Raw genomic sequence first — 19,976 nt, 5'->3', positions numbered from 1 at the left:
TAGCTGAGAAACACTTTTAGAAACAGTTTTTATACTGCATCAAGTACTAAAACAGGCCTGCACGGTTCGGCTCGAGGCTCAGAGTGTGCGCGGTAAACGGGTGCATGAACGTGTTGGCTTTTTTTCATACATGACCCAAAAGGAGTCCCGGACGGGATGGTCCCCTTCCGCGCGCACCCTCCAGGCAGGCGCGAAGTCGACCGATTGCCGTGTGTTTGAAGTTGTTTTATACCCCCACTGGCCAGATACTATCCTTATTAATATGGAACTTGGGCAGTTGCACTGCGCGAAGCTGTTGGGTTTTGGGTAGTGTAGAGCTTACAATCCTACTGATTTACTCAGAAAACATATGATCATTTAGCAAATGCTCCCAATCTCTAAGAGTGTCCTTTGCTAGTCCCGACAGTTCTGCGTCGTGTTCTAGTCTAGGCCGCATGCCACTGCATTTGGATATTCGGCTTGAAAGGAGGCCCAGGCTGGAAAGCTATTCCAGATAACGTCTTGGCCCTAGACAAAGCAACAAAGGTAAGATAGGCCTTGCATTGAATTTTTGTCCTCCGATATCTATGACCGCCCGCAATTGATGGGTTGATCGGCCCCAATGGTCATTCCTTGGCTCTTATGGATGGTTATGCCAAATGCTAGAACATACGAGCAATGATCATCCGCGGCGTTAAAAGTTAAAAAGTTAAAACTGGCAAACCGTCAGTCCCGCCGCGTACTAGTAGTACCAAATTGATCTACCGGTAAAACCCAGAAAAAAAACCCCTAAGATCTACTAAACTGTCTGGTAGGGAAGGTACCTAGTGTATAGTCCCGGCATGGTAATATACGGTAGGTACCAGTATTTGTACCAGGAGAAGGTACCTACTCCAGGTGTACCTACTCGGGGCACGGCTAATAAATGAACCCGGTAAAACCCAGAAAACCCCCCCAAAATCTGCTAATCTGTCTGGTGCCTACCACGGGTACCTAGCATTGGTACCCACTCCAGGGACCTACCTTGGGGGTGGGGTAGGTACCTGCGAGTACCTACTCCAGGTACCTACTACGAGTACGAGTAGCTAATATTGTAGTAGGTCGAGTTGGAGTAGGTCTAATTGGTCTAATTTGGAGTAGGTACTCGTACCAGTACTGTACCTACGAGTACTCGTACCTACTCAAGGTACCTACTACGAGTACCTAGAATTTGTACCTGGAGTAGGTCTAATTGGTACCTGGAATAGGTACCAGTACTCGTACGTTGGTACCTACTCACCAGATCGTGCGGCTCCTGACTATCGTGTGATTGATCGTGCGGCTGCGTAATTTTGAACATATCTAACTCGAAAATCTTGCGGTCTGTGTAGTTCGGCTCTCTAATCTGACGGTAAGAATTAATTGCATCCTAAATCGTGCGGCCATATCTGTTTATTTCATAATCGGACGGCTCCCTATTTTTGGTTCATTACTATATCGCTTATATTACGAGTACTCGTACGGAAACAGTTCAAAACGGAAAAGCGAACGTATATAGCATGTTCCCGTACGCGGGATACCACTAATCGCTCGCGCTGCGCTTTGAGCAGTACTCATTCTTCGTACTCCCCAAAACCCAACGCTTCGCTGAGATTACTCGTAGGGCTATCGATATTCGATAGGTAGGGTAGGTAGGTACTCGTGGGTTGGCAGTTGGCTAGGTCCCTGGGTACTAGCGATATAGGTCCCCTGCTGCATGCAGATTGCAGGCAGGCTCGAATCTCGATATCGCGCATGCAGGTGGGTCGGTGCAAGATTACTCGTATAGTACCGTACACGTAGGTAGTAGGTACGAGTACTGTAGCGATGGAAAGGTTCACTACTGTACTCGTACCAGTACCTACCCACCGGCCGGCCACCCTACCTTCCTACCAGCCTACCCTACCTTTCCTAGCTAGGGTACGTCTTCCTACAGATCTCTACTACCCTACCGCTAGAGAGAGATCAAGTCTGATCTTGCAAATGAGCACGAGTATTAGTAGTCAGTACTAGTACTAGTGAAAGGTTGATTACAGCCAAAAGGACAGCCAAGCGGCAATACAGTACCTACTGTCCCTACTCGTACCTTGCTCGTACTAGAATACCACTTCGCTTGCGGAAGGTACGCAGGTACCCTAAGTAGGGTATCGCACTAGAGCTGGAGAGGTAGGCCGTGCAGGCCCATACCTACGTACCCTACCATTTACTAGTAGATATTTTCTGCTTGTTTAGCAGTGAACGTTCCAAGACAGCAGGCACTCTTCAGGCATTTGTCTCTCTTGGACTCGGATGCGCCAGGATGCACAGATGTAATTTGATAATAGCAGTTTCCCCTGCATATGCTATACAACACTGTGAGTATAAGGAACTTGCAGCTTGCTCGTAGCAAGCTGCTGACCTCTGACCTTGTGCCGTCTTAGTGCGTAGGCTTTGCCGTGGGCTTCAACCATGCTCCAATCTGATGCTCTTCCTGGTTGTACTTGTACCAGTCCAGCAGCTCAGACATGACAGAATGCATCACTGGCCGGTCCAGGAGCGTGTTGTTCCCCCATGTTGAAGCAGCAGAACACAAGATCGAGACTTCCACACCTAGCAAAGAGGACGTGCAGGACAGCCAACCATCCCCTGCATTCATGATGGAGCCAACTCTCTCAGGTAATGAATAGATTGGCCCCGCCAGGAAGTCCAGTTTTCAACAGCAGATGAAACCGCATTCAAAATCACAATTCACCGCTCGTCATGGTTTGATTTCCGCTACTATTTGCTGTCGCCTAGTTCACATGGCAAAGGTTAGCTACCCATGTTCTCAAAAGACGAGGACAAGACGCAAGTCTACCAGCATACAGCATGAGCCGGGCATGACAGGTGTTGGGACATGTTACCATCTAGAGACAGTGCCGGACAGGCAGCCATCGCATGAGGGGACTGCTCCAGCCCACCCGTTTCCTATCTCTGAAACATCTCAGGGAGATTTTGCAGCAGAGACAAATTTGAAGCAGTGCAGATTGCTGCGGCATGGTCTCATGGAGAGGTCAGATGGCTGCTCAGTGCGCAGCCTGTTACGGACAAGCCTTTCCTGTACGAGTATACCATCGTCTAACCAAGAGTTTGCCTCACGAATCTCACGTGCCTTTACTAGGAGTAGTGAAGCGGCCACAGTCCGGAACTGAATGCTGCTATGCAACCTGTCGGACCTTACTGAGCTTGCTGAATGTGCCGCCAGACCGTTACTTCCAGGGTGCCAGAAGAACACGGTCTCAGACCAGGTACTTAAGCATGGCATCGACTGGAGCACCACCGGCACCTCCTGATCATACACATCAGGCTATATTGGCAACTGCACGAGGCAGCACCCCTCGGTTTCACTTAATGCAGAGCTCGGATTCCGCAAATCCAGATGTAGTTCCCGACAGCCAAGCCTCCATCAACGAAGATTCCTGTACCAGCGAGCAGTTAATGCCATCTGCATCTGCAGAAAGCCCTACTGGATCAAGCAGGAGGTTGCGGAAAAAGGCTAAAGGTATTTCCAGACATGACTGCTGCCCTTACAAAGCGCAGGGCGTACACCGCACACGTCATGATTCTAGTGGTACCGGAGCCATTCATTGTTCTACTGATGATGATAGCCAGCCAGTTTTATCTGACCAAGGTGGTTGTCAGAAAACCACCACATTTGCAGGTGGGCTCCTTCCTCTTAAGACATTGTGGGCATTTCCACGCGAGCATCCTGGCAGGAAACGCTGTGTTACTCCAAGTTTCAGATCGCTAATGTGCCCCATGCTTAGCATCATGAGCACAGAATGGTATGATACTGGCTGCTGCATTGCTGACAGCTCTCTGCCCTCCATGCAGCAGCCAAGGCCACAGCGGATCACAAGAGAGTTCGCTTTGCCCCGGGCCCGCTCTCGGGATGCTGCACTCAAGACGGACATCCACAGGGGCCGGGCGACAGGGCAGTTGCCAGGAGGGATCACATGGCGATTGAGCTGGAAGGGTTTACACACCATAATATTCGAGTCCTGGAGGCACTGCTTGACCCAGTTTGCCAGCCCTCAATAGTGCGTTTGAAACGGCGGCTGAAAGCCTCAAGGGATAATCCTGCTGCCCGGAGAGGCGTGTGCAGACATCAAGGCATCCGCTGACTGTCGCCCTAGGATCCAAGTGCTTGCCGAGTATCGCATACGTGGAGTACGAGAAGAAATTCTGTGCTTTTCCTGCAAAAGCACATGGCTAGCCACAATGCCACACGCCTCTGCTTGGTTGAGTGGGAGGCGTGAGTGAGCTGTAGGCCGCCACCGCCAGAACCTGTCTGCTCCAGCCAAGCATGGAGCACCACACAACAGCGCACCACCTGATCCCAGCTGTCAAACTTGTGACGGAAGGAAAAAGAACAGAGGTTGTCGCTCTCTGCTGTACTGCACATGGCGCATTTGGATTTGTTACATGCCGATGTTTCTGAGGACTGCGTAACTTGTACATAAGATAAGGCATTGTAGGTGGTGGTTCACTGAGGATCCTCCCATTCCAGGTCGTCTTCATCTGCATCTTCCACTGCACCAAGAAAATGTAAACATCAAATCAGAGCACCCACATTTGGCAGCATGCTCGTGCAAGATGCACGGCAGAGCATTAGTGTCCAGTTGCACAATGCCAGTGATACGAAGCTTTTACGGAGTACTTTGCAGTGAAATCCACATGTTGTTCAGACGTGATCAAGTTCGCCGGTTCAGATGCCTAGAATGTCGAGACGCTTGGGAGTGTTCCGGGGTGTACAGAGCACAACTAGCTAGATTCTCAGAGTGTACCGCTAACCCCACCAATGATTTAGTTGATGATACGGGCCGCCGCCAGCGGCGCGGCAGGGCAGAAAAAACAAGAGTGGAATACAGCGCAGCCAGGCGCAGCATACCTTTTCCAGGAAGGGAGTCTCCCATGGGATTGGCAACCTGCCTTGTTGTCCCCCCCTGCATGGGGTCCTGAGTAGGCGTGCCCTCACCAGTGCCACCTAGGTTCCCGTCAGCATCTTCCCACTCAATGGAGTCGTGCTTTACAAGAGCTCGACCATCTGTGTGTGCCTCCTCCCATGTGACAGTGTCATCTTGTGCATGCGTAGCCTCCACTGAACTGTCACGCTCTTCCTAAAGACCACATGGGCAGCCGAAGCAATGGTCAAACACATATGGGCGGTGAACAACCAGGTGCAGCATATCTTGGATGACAGAACATTGCCCCTGACCATCATATGTAGATGACGAACTACCTTTACACCTCCAGTGCTGAATGTTGGATGCTCAGATTTTGCACGCTTCAATGGCGGAAATTCTGTTTTGGCCTGTGGAATCCATCACATTTATGCATGCACGTATTTAGAAAGTACTGAGGAACCGCAGACCACAGTACAGAGCAGAAATAGTGTTTTCGCTCAAGAGTCGGGAAACCTGGGAGGTACAGTTTCCATCCTTGGCCCCATAAATTGTGCATAACCAATGAGCATGGCGTCTAGGACAGTTGTCTCCAGGCTGCACCTCTGGTGCATCATGTCGCCGCATAGCGCTGAGTGCTTTGCGCTGCTGCACTTCTTGCATGTACTGTCTAACAAACTCCTGCTTGCACGCAAAATCACGGAATCAGCACAGCAAGAATTGTCTGGCCACTGCCTGTTCAACAGTGGATTGAATTGAGGTACAAAATTGCAATATGATACCAAACTATGAAGGGCCACGCCCATGGAACTTTCACTGTACACATGTATTGCCTCACACCTCATGGAGCCTCCTGTCTGGATCAGCTGTGCTGTCATGTTGTTCAACCTGCGCCTGCTTGATTCGAGAGTCTTCTGTCGACGCCTTCACACGATCTGCTTCAGAAATCATCCAGGCGGGCATTTCCTTCTCCTTTGTAGAAAAACTTGAAGGTGCAGTCGTGTCTGTCAACACTTCGGAACCCTGACACCACAGTACAGGATTAACCCTGTAGTTTGGCCCCTTCTCAAAGCACACACCATTAGAATACTCATAGCAATCAAAACGCACCACTTCAACCTCCACTTGTGTTTTATCAGACCAGTACGGCTCCAATGATTGCACTCCACCAGCAGCACCTTTACTTCCAGAGCCGATAGGGTTGGCAGCTGTAAACATCCGTTGACTCAGTACACATGGTGCGTGCAGGCATAGCACGGTGCAGTTGCCAGCACAGTATGCACAGATAATCCACATGAAGAAAGTGACTGTTGATTGTAGGCAACAGCACAATCCATCATTTCACCTTTGCCAGACTTCTGCAGACGAATAAAGCTCTGCTCCCTTGACCAGTCTTGATGGCTCCCATAGTCTGGTGGGTCGAGATCTTTAACAGCCTACACACAACAGGGACACACAAGGCCAAGTGTGACCTCCAAGGCGAATACGTCTTACAGAGATGGTCTCTACTGACTGCAGGATATGAAGTAGGCGAGTCTACCGACACCCGTGGGATCAACGGCATGCAGGATACGATAACTGTACGCAGCACGCCACGATACCCCCCTCTATGGCTGAAGTGAAATGAAACAGTGGATTTGATGGCTAGATTGTTGGCTAGATTGAACTCGCAAATCAGTGCGGAGCGTGTGGAAAACGAAACACTGGTGGCAGCAACCTACCTTGAGCTGATCCATTAGTGGCTTTAGCTGCGCCTCCATGCGACTTTTAAGCTTCTGTAATGCCTATATTTCCAAAGAATCTCAAGGAATGTCAATGCAGTGGTGAGGGGGATCACAGAGAAAGGGGCTAGCGGAAAAACGGGAACATCGCCTTAGGCGAGGGTGAGGTGACTGTCACAGGTGAAGAGGAAACAGTGGATGCACTGCAGCGAAGATTCCACAACTGCGGGACGTGCAGAGGTGTGGGAGGCAGATACGATGTGAAAGGGGCAAGAACAGAAGCACATAGGCACAGTAGAACCGGCAGGTTGACCTGCTTTCGGGCTCGCCGCTGCTCATCATCCCCTGTCTCACCACTGCTTCCCAGTGCTTGCTCCAACTCAGTTGAGCAGTCTTCACATCGGAATCTGCGAGTGCCATGCAGATACAAACCTCACCTCTGCTTCCGAACCAACGCAGTGCCAGAGGGGTCGAGGCAAATGGCTGATGGGGTTGCCAAGCCATACCTGCTGGTCATGAAGTCTATGAGACGTAGGGCATCCATGGCAGAGTATGTTTTGGAGCATTTTGGGCACTTGTACTTCATCACTGGGTCAGCTTCTTCAAGCTCATCCTTTCAAGACACACAAAACAGAACAAACCCGATTGACCCTACTGCCTGTTGCAAATATGCAACTACAGTGTGTGTGTGTGTGGGGGGGGGGGGGGGGGGGGGGCAGGTACACATACATTGAGCTTTTTCCGCATAAGGTATATGCGCAACTGCACCACCTCCAGTGCGCGCGGGTAGTTGATGCAGCATATTGTCTGTGTCTTGGAATGCAATGGCTTTCTTCCCTCTCCAGACCCCTCGGCCTGCAAAGCCTTCTGATGATCCTATGGTGCAGACCGAGCACAAGCCATATAAGATCCACACTCTTGTGTCTGCACTTGTTTGCCTACACGATTGCAACACCGAGCTACAAAAGAAAATGTCCATCAGCACTAGACCGCAAACAGAAAGGAACTTGGTCAGTTGTAATGTTTCGGGATAGGCACGTCACTGAGATCCCCCACGCCCTGCTCCCACACTCTAGTAGCAGTGAAACGCCTGGCTACCGCCAGAGATACACAAGGGGCATCAAGGCTATCGCCTGTTTAGTCCACTGCTCCAACACTCTACTGTTCAAATAGTCAGTGGACCTGAGTCACGGACCCTGTCGCCTTTTGTCCCACTGCCTTTCGAGTGGTAGTCAGGCAAAAGGGCTACGGACCTTGAATTTACGGTGCTCTCGTTGCACAAACTGCTGAACCTCTAGCTCCTTCAACGTCCTTCGCAGCAACTGAGGATGGAGTTTCAACTCCTCTGCCAAACGCTCCTCCTGCAGAAGCATAGGGGACCGGGATAATATCACTGCGGTTGTCAGGGACGAAATTGAGGAGTATTGGGAAGCATACATGGATGGAGAGAGTCCTCAGGAACCACCTCGATCCATTCCCGCCGTGTCAATGCATCCAAGGTAACCACAGCCAGTCCAGTGACATTGACCTGTCGCAGTCACCAATACGCATGTCAGAGTACGGCATCACCGAACAGAAACCAGCAGATCAACTGTCTGGTCAGTGGTGCCATCATGATCATTGATCTACCAATTGTCATGCAACAGGTACTTGTGTGGGTCTGTGTGCTATCTGCAGCCGTAGCAATGCAAGGGTGGGAACTCTCAAGGACAAGCCTGCTCTGGTATTCAATAAACAGACAGGTGACGATGATGTGTGATGCTTGAAAGCGCACCTTCTTCCTTGTGGTACCACCCTTTCCTGTTGTCTCTGGAGGTGGGACCTGTCCACAGTAAAAGTAACGCGCTGCCAGCCTGACAATCTGCTTGAAGCCAGCGACACCAGTAATGACCTGCATCCTGTCGAGTTGAACTGAACGAACTATGCTGCTGGACTGGGGACACGACTGATCCAAGGCTGCTTTGAAGGCTAAGGTTTCGGTTACAAAAGGCTGCCAAGCTGGTTTGTGGTTGTGACGGACCGCACTGGCTACCTACAGTGATACAAATGGAACGATCACAAAGCTACGGGTAGGTGGGCCGGTAGGGTACCTAGTACCCACTACCTACCCTACAATTTTGTATGTAATTACCTCGTCACTACCTATCCTAGGGTAGGGTACCTAGAACCTACCCTACCGTAGACCCAGGGTAACATACCGGCCTATACCTCTAGGAGATACTAGTACAGTAGTACTGTACTCGTACTCATGATCAGATCTCGCATGTCACCTGGCTAGAGAGCGCTGAAACAGGACTGTTGCCGCAACCGGCGGCAACGAACGAAACCTCTCCGAGCCTTTGCTGTGGCCAAGTGCGCAGAAGGAAACTTAGTTAGCGCTACGCAGACTCGGGTATCATCTAACGGCGCTGCTATCATATGCAACAATTTCCTGTCTGTCACATGAAGTTCATGCTCCAAATCAAATCGATGGCCGCCACTGCCAGGCCCTGCGCGACTCCTGTGGCTCTGCGATATTGGTAGACGTGACGTGTCACTCTCTCGATCTTGACCGGTTCCGGCCGTTATCTTCTGTTGGAGTTTTTGTCGCGACCGTCCGGTAGTTTCGAAGGTTCTAGAGGTCACTCCAGCCGCAGCATTGCATGCCCTCTCAGGAGTGTGGGAAAGAGCGACTGAATTCTTGCTCGACAAACAGAGACCTGGTTTGGCGGCCGGCGTACCACTCCGGCTGTACGTGTACACTGTTGTGTAGCCCTACAAGCTACAGGCACCCTACCAGTTACCACACACTGCGCAGGTGAGCCTCAACACCCCGCCGCACCTACTAGCCGCACAAATCCATACACCGAATATGTGGGCTGGCAGTAGGGAACCGCGGCACAGGTGTTTGCGCCGATGCTAGATTCTCCATGGTCGCCTCCACCGCTAATGGCCCTCCCTGACGGCTTCGTTTGAGCGGGAAGAATCTGGACATTCCCGTGAACCACGCAGACCACGCCAGGACTCAGTTCATACAAGAGATAAGGTTACACAGACAGAGGTTTCAGAGTTCGTGTTATGTAGCTCGCAAACTTGCTGTGGTCAACGCTGACAGTAGGCGTTCCCATCTGTTGGGGCGGGCAGTGTGGAAGTACTGATAGACTTTGGCACCTGTGGAGGAAAACAGCCTCCATGACGATGCCGCCCCTTCCGGAGTGCTAACCTTCGCAAGTTAACTGGTGGGCTGCTTCTTTGTCTTGCGCAGGATCTACGCTGTTGTCCTATGTCTGGCCTGCCCATCCATTTCTATGGTTAGGTGCCAGTCATTGAAGTTCTCCTCATGCCAGACTTCTGCCAGACTTCTCAACCGCCTATGCACTGGTGCGTTTCACAGCTGCTTGCCTATCTGGCTGTGAAGCGCTGAGGCATAATGCTAGTTGCAATGCGCCCTGTTCTGCTGTTCCTGGTGAATAGATCTGCAATGGCATAAGCTGTACTTGCAAGGATCCAAATGGGATCCAAGTCGTTTGCCATATTTTCTCTCAGCTAACTCGTCACCCTCTCCTCCGCAACAACACAGGAAGGACATGAACATAGGACCATTGATATGGCGACATCCAAGCATGATAAAGCCTCGAAAGAACGGTCACGCTGCCGCAACTGCGGCGTGACGAATAGCCTAACCAATGAGGTGCGGTCTATCTGCTTGTGCATGGCATCTGAGCATTTCTTCCATCCTCATTGCACGTTGAAAGTGCCTGAAAGGCAAACGGCTTTCGTTTTGTAGGCGTGCAGAAGATGTGGGTTCGGGATGATTGTGCATGCATCCCAGAAATGTCACCGCCCCAGCTCTCCCAATGACTCTGCTGGGGAGAGTGATGGCGCACAGGTGAAGAGTTATGCCTGTCAACGGAGTCATTCTGTCAAACTCTCTGTTCTTGTCTGACTTAATGTCATCTGCATGTGCTATCCAGTTGTTCTGTCACCAGTTCTGTCCACCGCATAGTCGTGTTGTCCTGCATAGCTGTGGCACTAGCTGCTAGAGCAGTTGTTTTATTGTCGTGTATCAGGTGTCCCACTGACCTTGTGTTTTTGCTGCCAATGCTGTTTCTTTTCAAAAGCAGGATACCAGTCCAAGTGTTAGTGAACGTTGGGACTCGGGAGATTCCACAGAGTCAAGCAGCACAGATGAAAGTGATCATAGCGACGAGCCGTCTGGTACGTCTGGGGAGAACAAGCTTTCGAGACGACGCGCGCGGAGGAGGAAGCATGTACGACCAGCCAACTTCATCCGCATTAATCAACGCCCGATGATGGAAATGAAGCCTGGATCCAATATATGGTTCCAAGCACGTATTGTGAAAGAACGAGCTACTGAAGTTTTGATTACATTTCCAGGTAGGAAACTGAGAAACTTCGGCGTTGTGGGTGCAGACTTGGAATTAGGGGCTCACTGATACAGTCCTTGTTTTCTGAAGGTGTTACAGAGGATGAGGACAGCACCCTTGAGTTGGTTCCCAAAACCAGCACCCGCATTTGGTACGGTGACTACAAAACGCGAGCGTGGAAGTATCTCGGAAAGGGCTCCTGGCGACCTAAGGCCACAAACAAGCGGAAGGCCCCTCCTCGACCCTATGCTTCCAAATCAGCTGTTTCAAAGAACGCAGCTGAGCCAGTCCTCCGAAGACAGCCTGCAAGCAGCAGTGAAAAAGTCGCCTCTGCCGGATCTGAGGACAGCGCCCGGGATACCAGGACACGGCATCGCAAAGATGCCCTGAGTGACACAGATGTTGCGGCTCAGGGAGTGCGTCCTCGGAACCACATTCTTGCTGTTGGTGATGCGGGTGCATTTGTCAGAGAGCTGTGAACGCGTTTCATAGAAAGATTCATATTGAGTTTCAGCAAATTTACCAACTCTATTGTGGTTGATGTTTTGGTCCAATGCTTTCTTTTTGTACAGGAGGTCTGCAAGCGAACCGAATCCCACGATATGAGCAGCTCTCGTGCTGGACATCAAGTTTCCCGTGCAAACCAGCAGGAGATTGGGAGCAAGCTGGCACGCTCGCCTGACAGCGGAAGCATTCAGGCTGAGCCTGATCCTCTCGCAGATTGGTTCTCAGTACACTTTCAGAATCTCACTGAGAATGGTAAGTTGCTCTGTAATTTTGCATATGTTGTCGGAGTCCCTTGATGGCCATGCAGTCGCGAATCCGACATTTTGTGTTTTGCTCCTGCAGCTATGTTTGAGGACCACCCGGCAGGTTACAGTCAGATGGAGAACTGCCTAAGTGTGGAACAAATGTGTAGCCATGATAGTGCTACATCGACAAACCCCACGACATTACCTGCTGACAGAGATCCGCCAGAGACAGGCATCAGCAGACCATCAGACACCACACTGCTGAATGATCTGTCCACGAGGACAGGTGAGCTTGAGGACGAGCAGGCAAAGCCAGAACAGCCAGCTCGGCAATTGCAGCCACACGGCAAAGATGTTCTTCGGATAAACCAGCTTGCGAGTGGCAGCTCAGCAAGGCCCCGCGACATGCGTAGGGCAGCATCCACAGAGCCAGTCAGAGTATCATCTACACCTTCGGCACGAGCTGCTTCCGCGGAGCCCTTGGATAGGCGCAACAGTGGACATGACTGGCAGCCTCCCAAAGAATTGTGCCACTTGCTGGACGGGATGTTCGAAATCAGACCCCGTGTTGCTCGGGCCCAGTCAGATGAGAAGAGTGCTGTCTGTGAGCATACTGATACGCTGCGGTTTGCTGATTCAACTGGGATGCATCAGCCAAAGTCAAAAGACAAGAGCGAGCTGAGGACTCACCAGCCAGACACATGCACGGCTGCACAGCCAGGTCCGAGCAAGATTCAATATCATCATCCCGCGCAAACGCGGCTCAGGGGTAGGGTTCTTCTCTCAGACTCTGATGATGACAGTGATGATGACCTGCAGCGGCGCACTCAGGTTAAACCTCTGAAGAAGGCGCGAACCCACCCGTAGATGCGGCTCGACCTAGGAAACCTGGGGGGGGTTCCCGGCAGACAGGCAACAGAGGTCGTGGTGGAGATGCCGGTGCCAACCCAAGCGCGCGCATACCAGATCATACATCTGCCAGCCACAAGGCAAAAAACTTTTTTATGGAGGCGTGAGCATGATGGCAATCGCACTGTGCTTGGCATTATTGTATGTGCTACATTTATGGAGATCTAGACTCTAGAAGCATGCTACACTAGTGGATCTTGCCCTTCCAAACTCCTCATCCACTACTAGTCTCCTGTGGATACCATGATGGAGTCGGTGGCTGATGCATTTGGGGCTGGTGTCATGACTAGTCAATAAACGGTGTCGTGGGTGCCGTAGGCTGTTCTATCTAGTGCAAAGCCGCGTGACACATAGCTGCACGAGCTACAAATGTTCTCTCAGCATGAAATACTTCTGATACGCTTGCATTTCTAGTATATACATTGAGGAAACCCCCACTGTACTGTGCTCGTTCAAAACTCCGATGTCCTCTTGTCCCTACTACCCACCTCTCTCAGGTCCAGTCAAGCGCTCAATTCCAATCCCATAGGTACAAAAATGCTTGCAATTAACGTGCAGGTATCGGTAGTCGGTGACGGGATGGTTACAGGGGGCAACAGGGCGCGGGGAGTACGCACAGGGTACATCGGTAGTCTGACCCCCCGGATGTAATCAACCTTTCACATCGGTAGTCGGTAGGGTAGCGACTGCAAAGCCTACGGCGAATCGGCTACTAGCCATGTATTTAACATTATATGCTGCAAGTGTTGTACGCATGAAGTTAGGCTACTGTTCGCTAAAACTAACTTACGCTTATTTCGATTTCAAGGATTATGCCGTCGAAATAACTTTTAAGTTTTTCGGCTGGTGTCGGGGCTGTACTGTTCGCAAAAACTAAATTATTAAATTCATACATACAATGACTGTAATAATGCGAATACCTGAATACCCCGGTCAACGAACACGACTGTCGTGACTACAACATGCGCTGCTGGTACGGGCGCGCAGCGCCCACAGCTCGCCGCACCGCGTCGTGCTGCGCGTTCCGTAGCCTTCTCTAGTTTGTCTAACGTTATTGAATCCTATCGCGACCCTCAAAGATTCGAAATCGGCGTGCGCGTGTCGTCTCGCGGCGTTGATGGGGGGTTCCGCGCGATCCGCGGCGAGGATGGGGGCATCCGGCCTCCTGGCGGGCACAAATTGCCACGCCAGGAGCGATTCGGACGGGCTCACTATTTCGGAACGCTATTTCGGCTGTCGAAATTATAGAGCCGCTATTTCGATAGGATCGAGGCTGTCGAAATAACTTGGCAGGAAAACGTACCACGTTAGTTTTAGCGAACAGTAGGGAAATGGCCGATTTGGCCACTTTTGGAAATAATAAGCTTAAGTTAGTTTTAGCGAACAATAGCCTTACTGTAGCTCTCTGTACTGTAGTCTCTAGGTACCTACTACCTACTGCATAATTAGAAGGAGACCGGGGCAAACTTTCTTTTACATCCTTATTAATTAAAAGTACAAATCTGGCGGTGCCAGGCTTTAATCTCTCTCTCTCTCTCTAATTAAAAGTGAAATGGTGTCAGTTTGTATGTATGTATGTATGTTTGTTTGTTTGTTTGTTTGTTTTTTGTCACGTTCAGCTTATTATTAATATTGTATTATAATTAAGTATTATTATTGTGATTTTAAGGGTCCGGGCCGCAGAAGGCCCGGGAAGGTCCGTGTCCGTGCGTGCGCCACTTGTCGTTTTATATATGTTAGGTGCAATTTGTATATTTCCGCAATATATATATTGCGCGTGCAATATATATATTGCGATAGCCGGTACGCAATATACATATTGCGTACCGGCTGTCGCAATATGTATATTGCACGCGCAATATATATATTGCGCAAATATGCAAATTGCACCTAACATATACACTGTAATTAAAGTCCCAGAATCGTTCCTCGTTCCTGCATTCGGTACTAATCCGGCCCGGCAGAAGTATCGGAAACGCGTACCCTCATTTTAGGACAGGCCATTCGCGGGTCTATCGTACCCTAGCTTCATGCTCTTGCGATTTACATGTATCACTCCCCGTCGAGTACATCCTTACACTGCATCCCGGCCGAAAGCTGAACCGTCCTGGCCCGGAAACAACCCGGGGCCAGGTTCATAGGCTCCGAAACCAGTCTACAAAGGAGGCCGGGGGAACCAGGGATTCCCGGAATCGTTCCTGAATCCATTACTAACTAATCAGCTAGCCCAGCAAGAGTATATATTGAAAGCACCCGGTACCCTCATTTGAGGACACCATTCGCGGGTGTGTCGTAGGTACATACCCTTGCGACTTGCGATATATGTATCACTCCCCGTTGCCTACGAGTACCAGTACATCCTTACAACAAGCTGCGCAGAGTGATGTCCTGTCACTAGATTTCGCGTATGTGTGCGGTACAACACGTCGTCCTAGCTAGTGCCTCGGGACTATTGGTGGTAACTATACCACATTTGTGGTATAATTACCACAAAAACAGCCCATTTTTGTGCATCCAGCACTACTCACAGGGTGGCATGATCAGGGGTTTAGCAGTTTGAAAGTGTACATTTACACCCAAAGTTCAGATGACTAACCGGTCCGGCCCTCGCCCGGGCCGTATTGCCCCTGCCGTGGTGCGAGTGCCATCATCGACTAGATTTCGACCATGGGGCTAGGTGGGACGTAGATTTGCGAACGATGCTCGCGTTTCCGCTCCTAGGCTCTGCATTTCTAGCGTCAGATTCTTTGAAAGTAACATATGTAAGATAATTACAGTGTTGCCGAGCACATTTGAGTCCTCCTGTGCGAGGCTGTGAACGTCATGCATGAGCAATCGCACAGCAATCAGCGCTCAAAAACCTCCCTCTCCGCGCGATCCCCCCCTACGCCGCTGCCACCACCGCTGTGGTCGGGACCCCTCGTCCGATTTGCTCTTTATACCCATATTGACTCGCTGTGAACGGGGTTTCGCATCGCTGGGCCGTCCAGCATCTTCCTGGGGGTCCAACTGGTGGCGCATCAGCGCGATCATAGGCGCCGCGGACCGCACGGCCGCTGTTCTGTACCCCCTGCAGGATTTTTTTCATTTTTAAAGACCGGGATGTGCAGCGCTAGCATCCGACCCCCGCGACCGCATCGCCGTGCGTTGCCGCCGTCCGCCTGCGGCACATCCCCCGCCCGCCGCAGCTGCCTTTACCCATGGTCTATCACATCCTCGTCACTGGATGTGTGCGGATGTGCATGCTGCGATATCTGCGGGCTGTCCGCTGATGCAGCCGCGCGATCTGCAGCTGCCGTCGCGCGACTAGCGCAGCCTCGCATTAACTTTTTCGGATTTTATGAAAATTCTACCAAAAATCAGGGGGGCGGGACTTCGGGACCTGTGGTACAAAATCTGTGGTAGAAATACCGTACTACCAATAGTCCCGAGGCACTAGTGTACTGTACAAACTAGAGCGGTAGCTCCGCGACCCCCACCCCTGACCTTATAGGCCCCATACATATACATATATGTATATATATATATATATATATATATAAGTGTGTATATGTGTATGTATATATATGTATATGTATGTATATATATATATGTTACACCCCCGGTTGAAAAATGACCCGTGTTAACACAGGGTACCCCATGTTAACACGGGTCATCTCCAAATGACCCATGTTAACATGGGTCATCCAATCACCCGTTAATACGAGTTATTGCGCATGACCCGCGTTAACATGGGTCAAGGTCCGTACGGGCTGTGTTAACACGGGTCTGCGCATGTTATCCCGGGTTAACGTGCATGGGTAGAGCAGCCTTTTGCCTTTTGTTCTGTGTTAACACGGGCTGCAACGGCCGCCCAGGTTAACTTCAGACTCGGCGAATAGGATCATTCTGGGATTATTATTGCAAAGTATAATTTTCCGAAAATACCGGCAGTTTCCAATATTATGGTACGTATGATGTGGTGTCCCATGGATAGATGTAGTATTTTTTGCAGCCATGAATAGAGATAACTGATAAGGACTAAGGTAAAAGGTCACATGTATTCGGCTTTTTTTGGTGTTTGGTGGCAATCCTTGGGATTAAGAGTTTGTGTGTTGTCCGTAAACATAGGCCCAGTGTTGATTTACTAGGATTCCATGTTTTTAAACATGGGTTATATAAAAAAGCCCGTGTTAACATAGGCAAATGCATTTTGGCCCGCGTTAACATGGGCCATGCCCGTTTGACCTGTGTTTACACGGGCCAAACCACTTTGCCCTGTGTTAACACATGCCGTACGGACCTTGACCCACGTTAACACGGGTCGTGCGCAATAACCCGTATTAACACGGGTCACAGCAAAATGACCCATGTTAACATGGGTCATCCATATGACCTGTGTTTACATGGGGTACCCTGTGTTAACACAGGTCATTTTTCTACGGAAATGTTGTAGGTATCCAGTGGATACAATCTTAATTGTATCCACCCAGGAACACCGCGGCTCGCGGTCAAGAATAGCTTTATATGGACTACAATATGGCGACACTGCAGCTGTGCGTGAAGCTATGCATGCTAGAGCGCTCGCCTCGTGTCCGAGAGGTACCGGGTTCGAGCCCGGGAGAGTGCAGACGGAGGGACGGGGGCGGCGATGGGACGAGTACATGGGTCCTTTTAGGGTTTTTAGGGTGTCAGGTTTTTAGGTTTTTCGGGTATAGTTCGGTATATTTCGGGGTGGATATGTATCCACTGGATACATATAACATCTCCCATTTTTCTACATGGGGTGCAACATATATTATATTACACATCGCGATTCTCGCGGGTGCACAGCCCCCTAGCTAGGGTAGGTTCCTAGAAGCCAGATTCGTATTGCGGAAATACTAAAAGTACAAGAGACCACGCCCATGTAATTGCGGGTGGGTGGACCATGGGTCACTGCCCGGCCGATCATCCCTGCATGGACACATGCATACGCACACATATGCAAACACACACACACACACACACACATATATATACACACACTCACACTGGTCATGCACGAACAAACACATGCAATATACGCACATGCGCGTGCGTGCAGTACACATACACTGTACACACTGACATGCAAACGCTTAATCCCAAGGATTGCCACTAAAAACCAAAAAGCCAAATACCTACTACCAGGAGCTACTACTGAGTAATGGCTGCGAGTACGAGTACTAATACATTGAATATATTAGCGGCCATCGCTCTCTAGCTAGGCTATTGGTAAAGCATCACGAGCAAAACGTCTGAGGAAAGAGAGGATCCTCTGTTACTCTGCACGAGCTTGTCACACCACTGATAGCTTGGCCGTCCAATCGCAGCATCCAAGCTCACATTGGTTCTGCACAGGCAAGTTTCTACAGGTTGGCACGTGGGATTTTCTGTAGACGGCCGGAGTATGGACAAGTCACCCGGTCCATCCCGTGCGGAAGAAGCTGCGGCCTCCGTGGCACGCAGCGCCCAGCACGAAGCGAGGATCAAGAGCTGTATGCAAGAAGCTGCTGAAGCTGGCTTGAAGGGCTTCGTGTTGACTGGAGTAGGCTCAACGGCAGCTGTCGTGGGAGCGATGTATACCTCACCTTGGTTCAAAAAGTTTCTGGGACCAAGTGGCAAGACAGCCATGGCGGTACGAGTTGAACCCTCGCAGCGGCCCCACCCTGATGCTGAATATGGCTTCTTCACCACAGGAGTCGTGTGTGAGAGTGGTGGCAGTTGTGTGTGTGTGTGTGTGTGTGTGTGTGTGTGTGTGTGAGAGAGAGAGAGAGAGAGAGAGAGAGAAGTACTGCTGCAGGAGAGCAGGGTAAAATTTCCTCCTCACTTGTTTGCATGGTTGGTGTGGTGCAGTTCACCCCGGCTCTTTTTGTCGGTTTTCTCCACGGCGAGCAGCAGATGACAGACTGCACACGGCGCACCATCCATCGGTAATGTATGAAAGGACTTCGATCAATCACTTGTGCTCGGAATCCAACAGCACGAAGTTCTCACAGAAACTTGCAACAGTGTATTGTTTTAACGCATCGCCGAAGATGCAAGTGTATTGGCTCGAGAACATAGCCCGTTTGGAGCCAGCGTTAACAGGCGCAGTGTCTAATGCATGTTCCGTGAATGTGAACATCTCATGCACATGACCAGCCCTGGCTGAGTTGGGACATTTTTATCTTCGTGTGTGTGTGTGTGTGTGGGGGGGGGGGGGGGGGGGGGTTGCAGGGCCCTGTTTGTGAGTGCATCGCAGATTAAGCTGCTGTCAACTCAGGCTGACCACTGGAGCTGGTGATCATTAATGTGAAGGAGGGTGGCAAAGCCGTCTAACATTGAACAGTGGGCCGACTTGGTCTTGAAACCTCATGAGGCGTTGCTGCCGCCGACCAACCTGAACGCGATCACGTATCAAATGGGTAGCGCATTGGCCCAGAGAAACCTTTCATCGCTGAGGGCTCCGTCCATCTCCCATGCAACGCTATAGACTTCCCCACTTGATTAATGGGGAGGCTTCAGTGGGACATATGTTGCCTTCTTGCAGATCAGCATTTCCATCCGCATACATTGGCGAGTCTATGGGACTGGAAAACCTTAAGCCTACCCTTGCGCAGCCATGGTTGTCAGGAGTATCTGACATTCAGTGACACATGTAGGGAAAGCCGTTCCTAGTCAGAGTTCTGAGTTTCATCCAATCGCATCAGACAGAGCGGGGCCAAGCCTGGAACTCCATCAACACGTACATTGATACAGTTTGTCTGTTACCTTGAATGGCAATCGTCAGCAACAGAGAGGTCATTGATGCTTGGACGGCATCTAATATGTGGACATGACATTTGTGCACCTGTGGCAGCTTGTTATAGGGACATGTGCAGGGGACAGACATTGACGGCGTAAGCCGGCGCTTAAAGTGTTCTCACACCGACAAGAGAAGGATAAATATCACTGTCTGTTGCAAGGAGAGATCTGAGCTTAGATTTAGGTTACTACGTGCAAGCTTAGACGCTATGTACTACTTCCCAGCACTACAACTACTGCCTGGCATGTGCATCTATCAATGTACGCTAACTGCCTGTGATTAATTGATCTTGCAGCTTGCTTCCTTCCATAACTCTGGAAAGGGAAACAGACTACCGGGTCAGAGGGGTTCTTATCAATTGTCATGTTGCTTTCAAATCAACGAATTTACGCAGGTGTTATGACACAGGAGTTCTTCTATTGACAACATGTATAGTATGCTCAGTCTCAAGTGAACGGAATACATCATCATGTCCACTGTCAGTGAGTCTCCAAAGCAACCATGATCTAAATAAACGGACG

General features: G+C 50.4%; 3 protein-coding genes across 4 annotated transcripts; 2 read left to right on the top strand and 1 right to left on the bottom strand.

Annotated features, from left to right (window-relative positions):
* Positions 1 to 4,420: 4,420 nt before the first annotated feature.
* LOC142355166 (uncharacterized) lies at positions 4,421 to 9,614 on the bottom strand. The gene is made up of 16 exons (XM_075407420.1): positions 9,470 to 9,614; positions 9,029 to 9,381; positions 8,415 to 8,672; positions 8,106 to 8,168; positions 7,894 to 8,001; positions 7,370 to 7,516; positions 7,147 to 7,253; positions 6,954 to 7,047; positions 6,641 to 6,703; positions 6,265 to 6,355; positions 6,030 to 6,127; positions 5,760 to 5,942; positions 5,523 to 5,600; positions 5,258 to 5,329; positions 4,907 to 5,135; positions 4,421 to 4,548 (listed from the first exon to the last, which is right to left on the bottom strand). The coding sequence occupies exons 1-16, from the start codon at positions 9,612 to 9,614 to the stop codon at positions 4,502 to 4,504; spliced, it is 2,136 nt and encodes a 711-aa protein (XP_075263535.1). The 3' UTR covers positions 4,421 to 4,501.
* LOC142355164 (uncharacterized) lies at positions 9,007 to 13,045 on the top strand. 2 transcript variants are annotated; one of them, XM_075407418.1, is made up of 8 exons: positions 9,007 to 9,437; positions 9,885 to 10,000; positions 10,200 to 10,310; positions 10,407 to 10,508; positions 10,744 to 11,017; positions 11,098 to 11,423; positions 11,580 to 11,766; positions 11,857 to 13,045. In XM_075407418.1, exons 3-8 carry the CDS (start codon positions 10,227 to 10,229, stop codon positions 12,624 to 12,626), a joined length of 1,743 nt encoding a protein of 580 aa, XP_075263533.1. In that variant the 5' UTR covers positions 9,007 to 9,437; positions 9,885 to 10,000; positions 10,200 to 10,226; the 3' UTR covers positions 12,627 to 13,045. The 2 variants fall into 2 exon arrangements, with proteins under 2 accessions (XP_075263533.1, XP_075263532.1); XM_075407417.1 differs by having other exon boundaries at positions 10,741 to 11,017.
* Positions 13,046 to 18,035: 4,990 nt separating this feature from the next.
* LOC142355165 (uncharacterized) lies at positions 18,036 to 18,661 on the top strand. The gene is made up of 2 exons (XM_075407419.1): positions 18,036 to 18,306; positions 18,525 to 18,661. The coding sequence occupies exons 1-2, from the start codon at positions 18,079 to 18,081 to the stop codon at positions 18,603 to 18,605; spliced, it is 309 nt and encodes a 102-aa protein (XP_075263534.1). The 5' UTR covers positions 18,036 to 18,078; the 3' UTR covers positions 18,606 to 18,661.
* Positions 18,662 to 19,976: the final 1,315 nt, after the last annotated feature.

This window comes from Convolutriloba macropyga, unplaced genomic scaffold, assembly GCF_964194025.1.
Source record: "Convolutriloba macropyga unplaced genomic scaffold, txConMacr16.3 SCAFFOLD_1672, whole genome shotgun sequence".
Taxonomy (NCBI): Eukaryota; Metazoa; Xenacoelomorpha; order Acoela; family Convolutidae; genus Convolutriloba; species Convolutriloba macropyga.
Note: the sequence above shows the minus strand (reverse complement) of the source record. Positions and strands in the feature narration are given on the sequence as shown.

Excerpts from the sequence above, each read along its gene's own strand:
- LOC142355165 (XM_075407419.1), top strand. The coding sequence starts at position 18,079 with ATGGACAAGTCACCCGGTCCATCCCGTGCGGAAGAAGCTGCGGCCTCC. Across the intron at positions 18,307-18,524 it reads GTGGCAAGACAGCCATGGCG|TTCACCCCGGCTCTTTTTGT; the intron begins GTACGAGTTGAA and ends GGTGTGGTGCAG.
- LOC142355164 (XM_075407417.1), top strand. The coding sequence starts at position 10,227 with ATGGCGACATCCAAGCATGATAAAGCCTCGAAAGAACGGTCACGCTGC. Across the intron at positions 10,311-10,406 it reads CGAATAGCCTAACCAATGAG|GCGTGCAGAAGATGTGGGTT; the intron begins GTGCGGTCTATC and ends TTCGTTTTGTAG. Across the intron at positions 11,018-11,097 it reads AGTTTTGATTACATTTCCAG|GTGTTACAGAGGATGAGGAC; the intron begins GTAGGAAACTGA and ends TGTTTTCTGAAG.
- LOC142355166 (XM_075407420.1), bottom strand. The coding sequence starts at position 9,614 with ATGTCCAGATTCTTCCCGCTCAAACGAAGCCGTCAGGGAGGGCCATTA. Across the intron at positions 9,382-9,469 it reads TCGGTGTATGGATTTGTGCG|TGTACACGTACAGCCGGAGT; the intron begins GCTAGTAGGTGC and ends GCTACACAACAG. Across the intron at positions 7,517-7,893 it reads GAGAGCACCGTAAATTCAAG|GATCATCAGAAGGCTTTGCA; the intron begins GTCCGTAGCCCT and ends TCTGCACCATAG.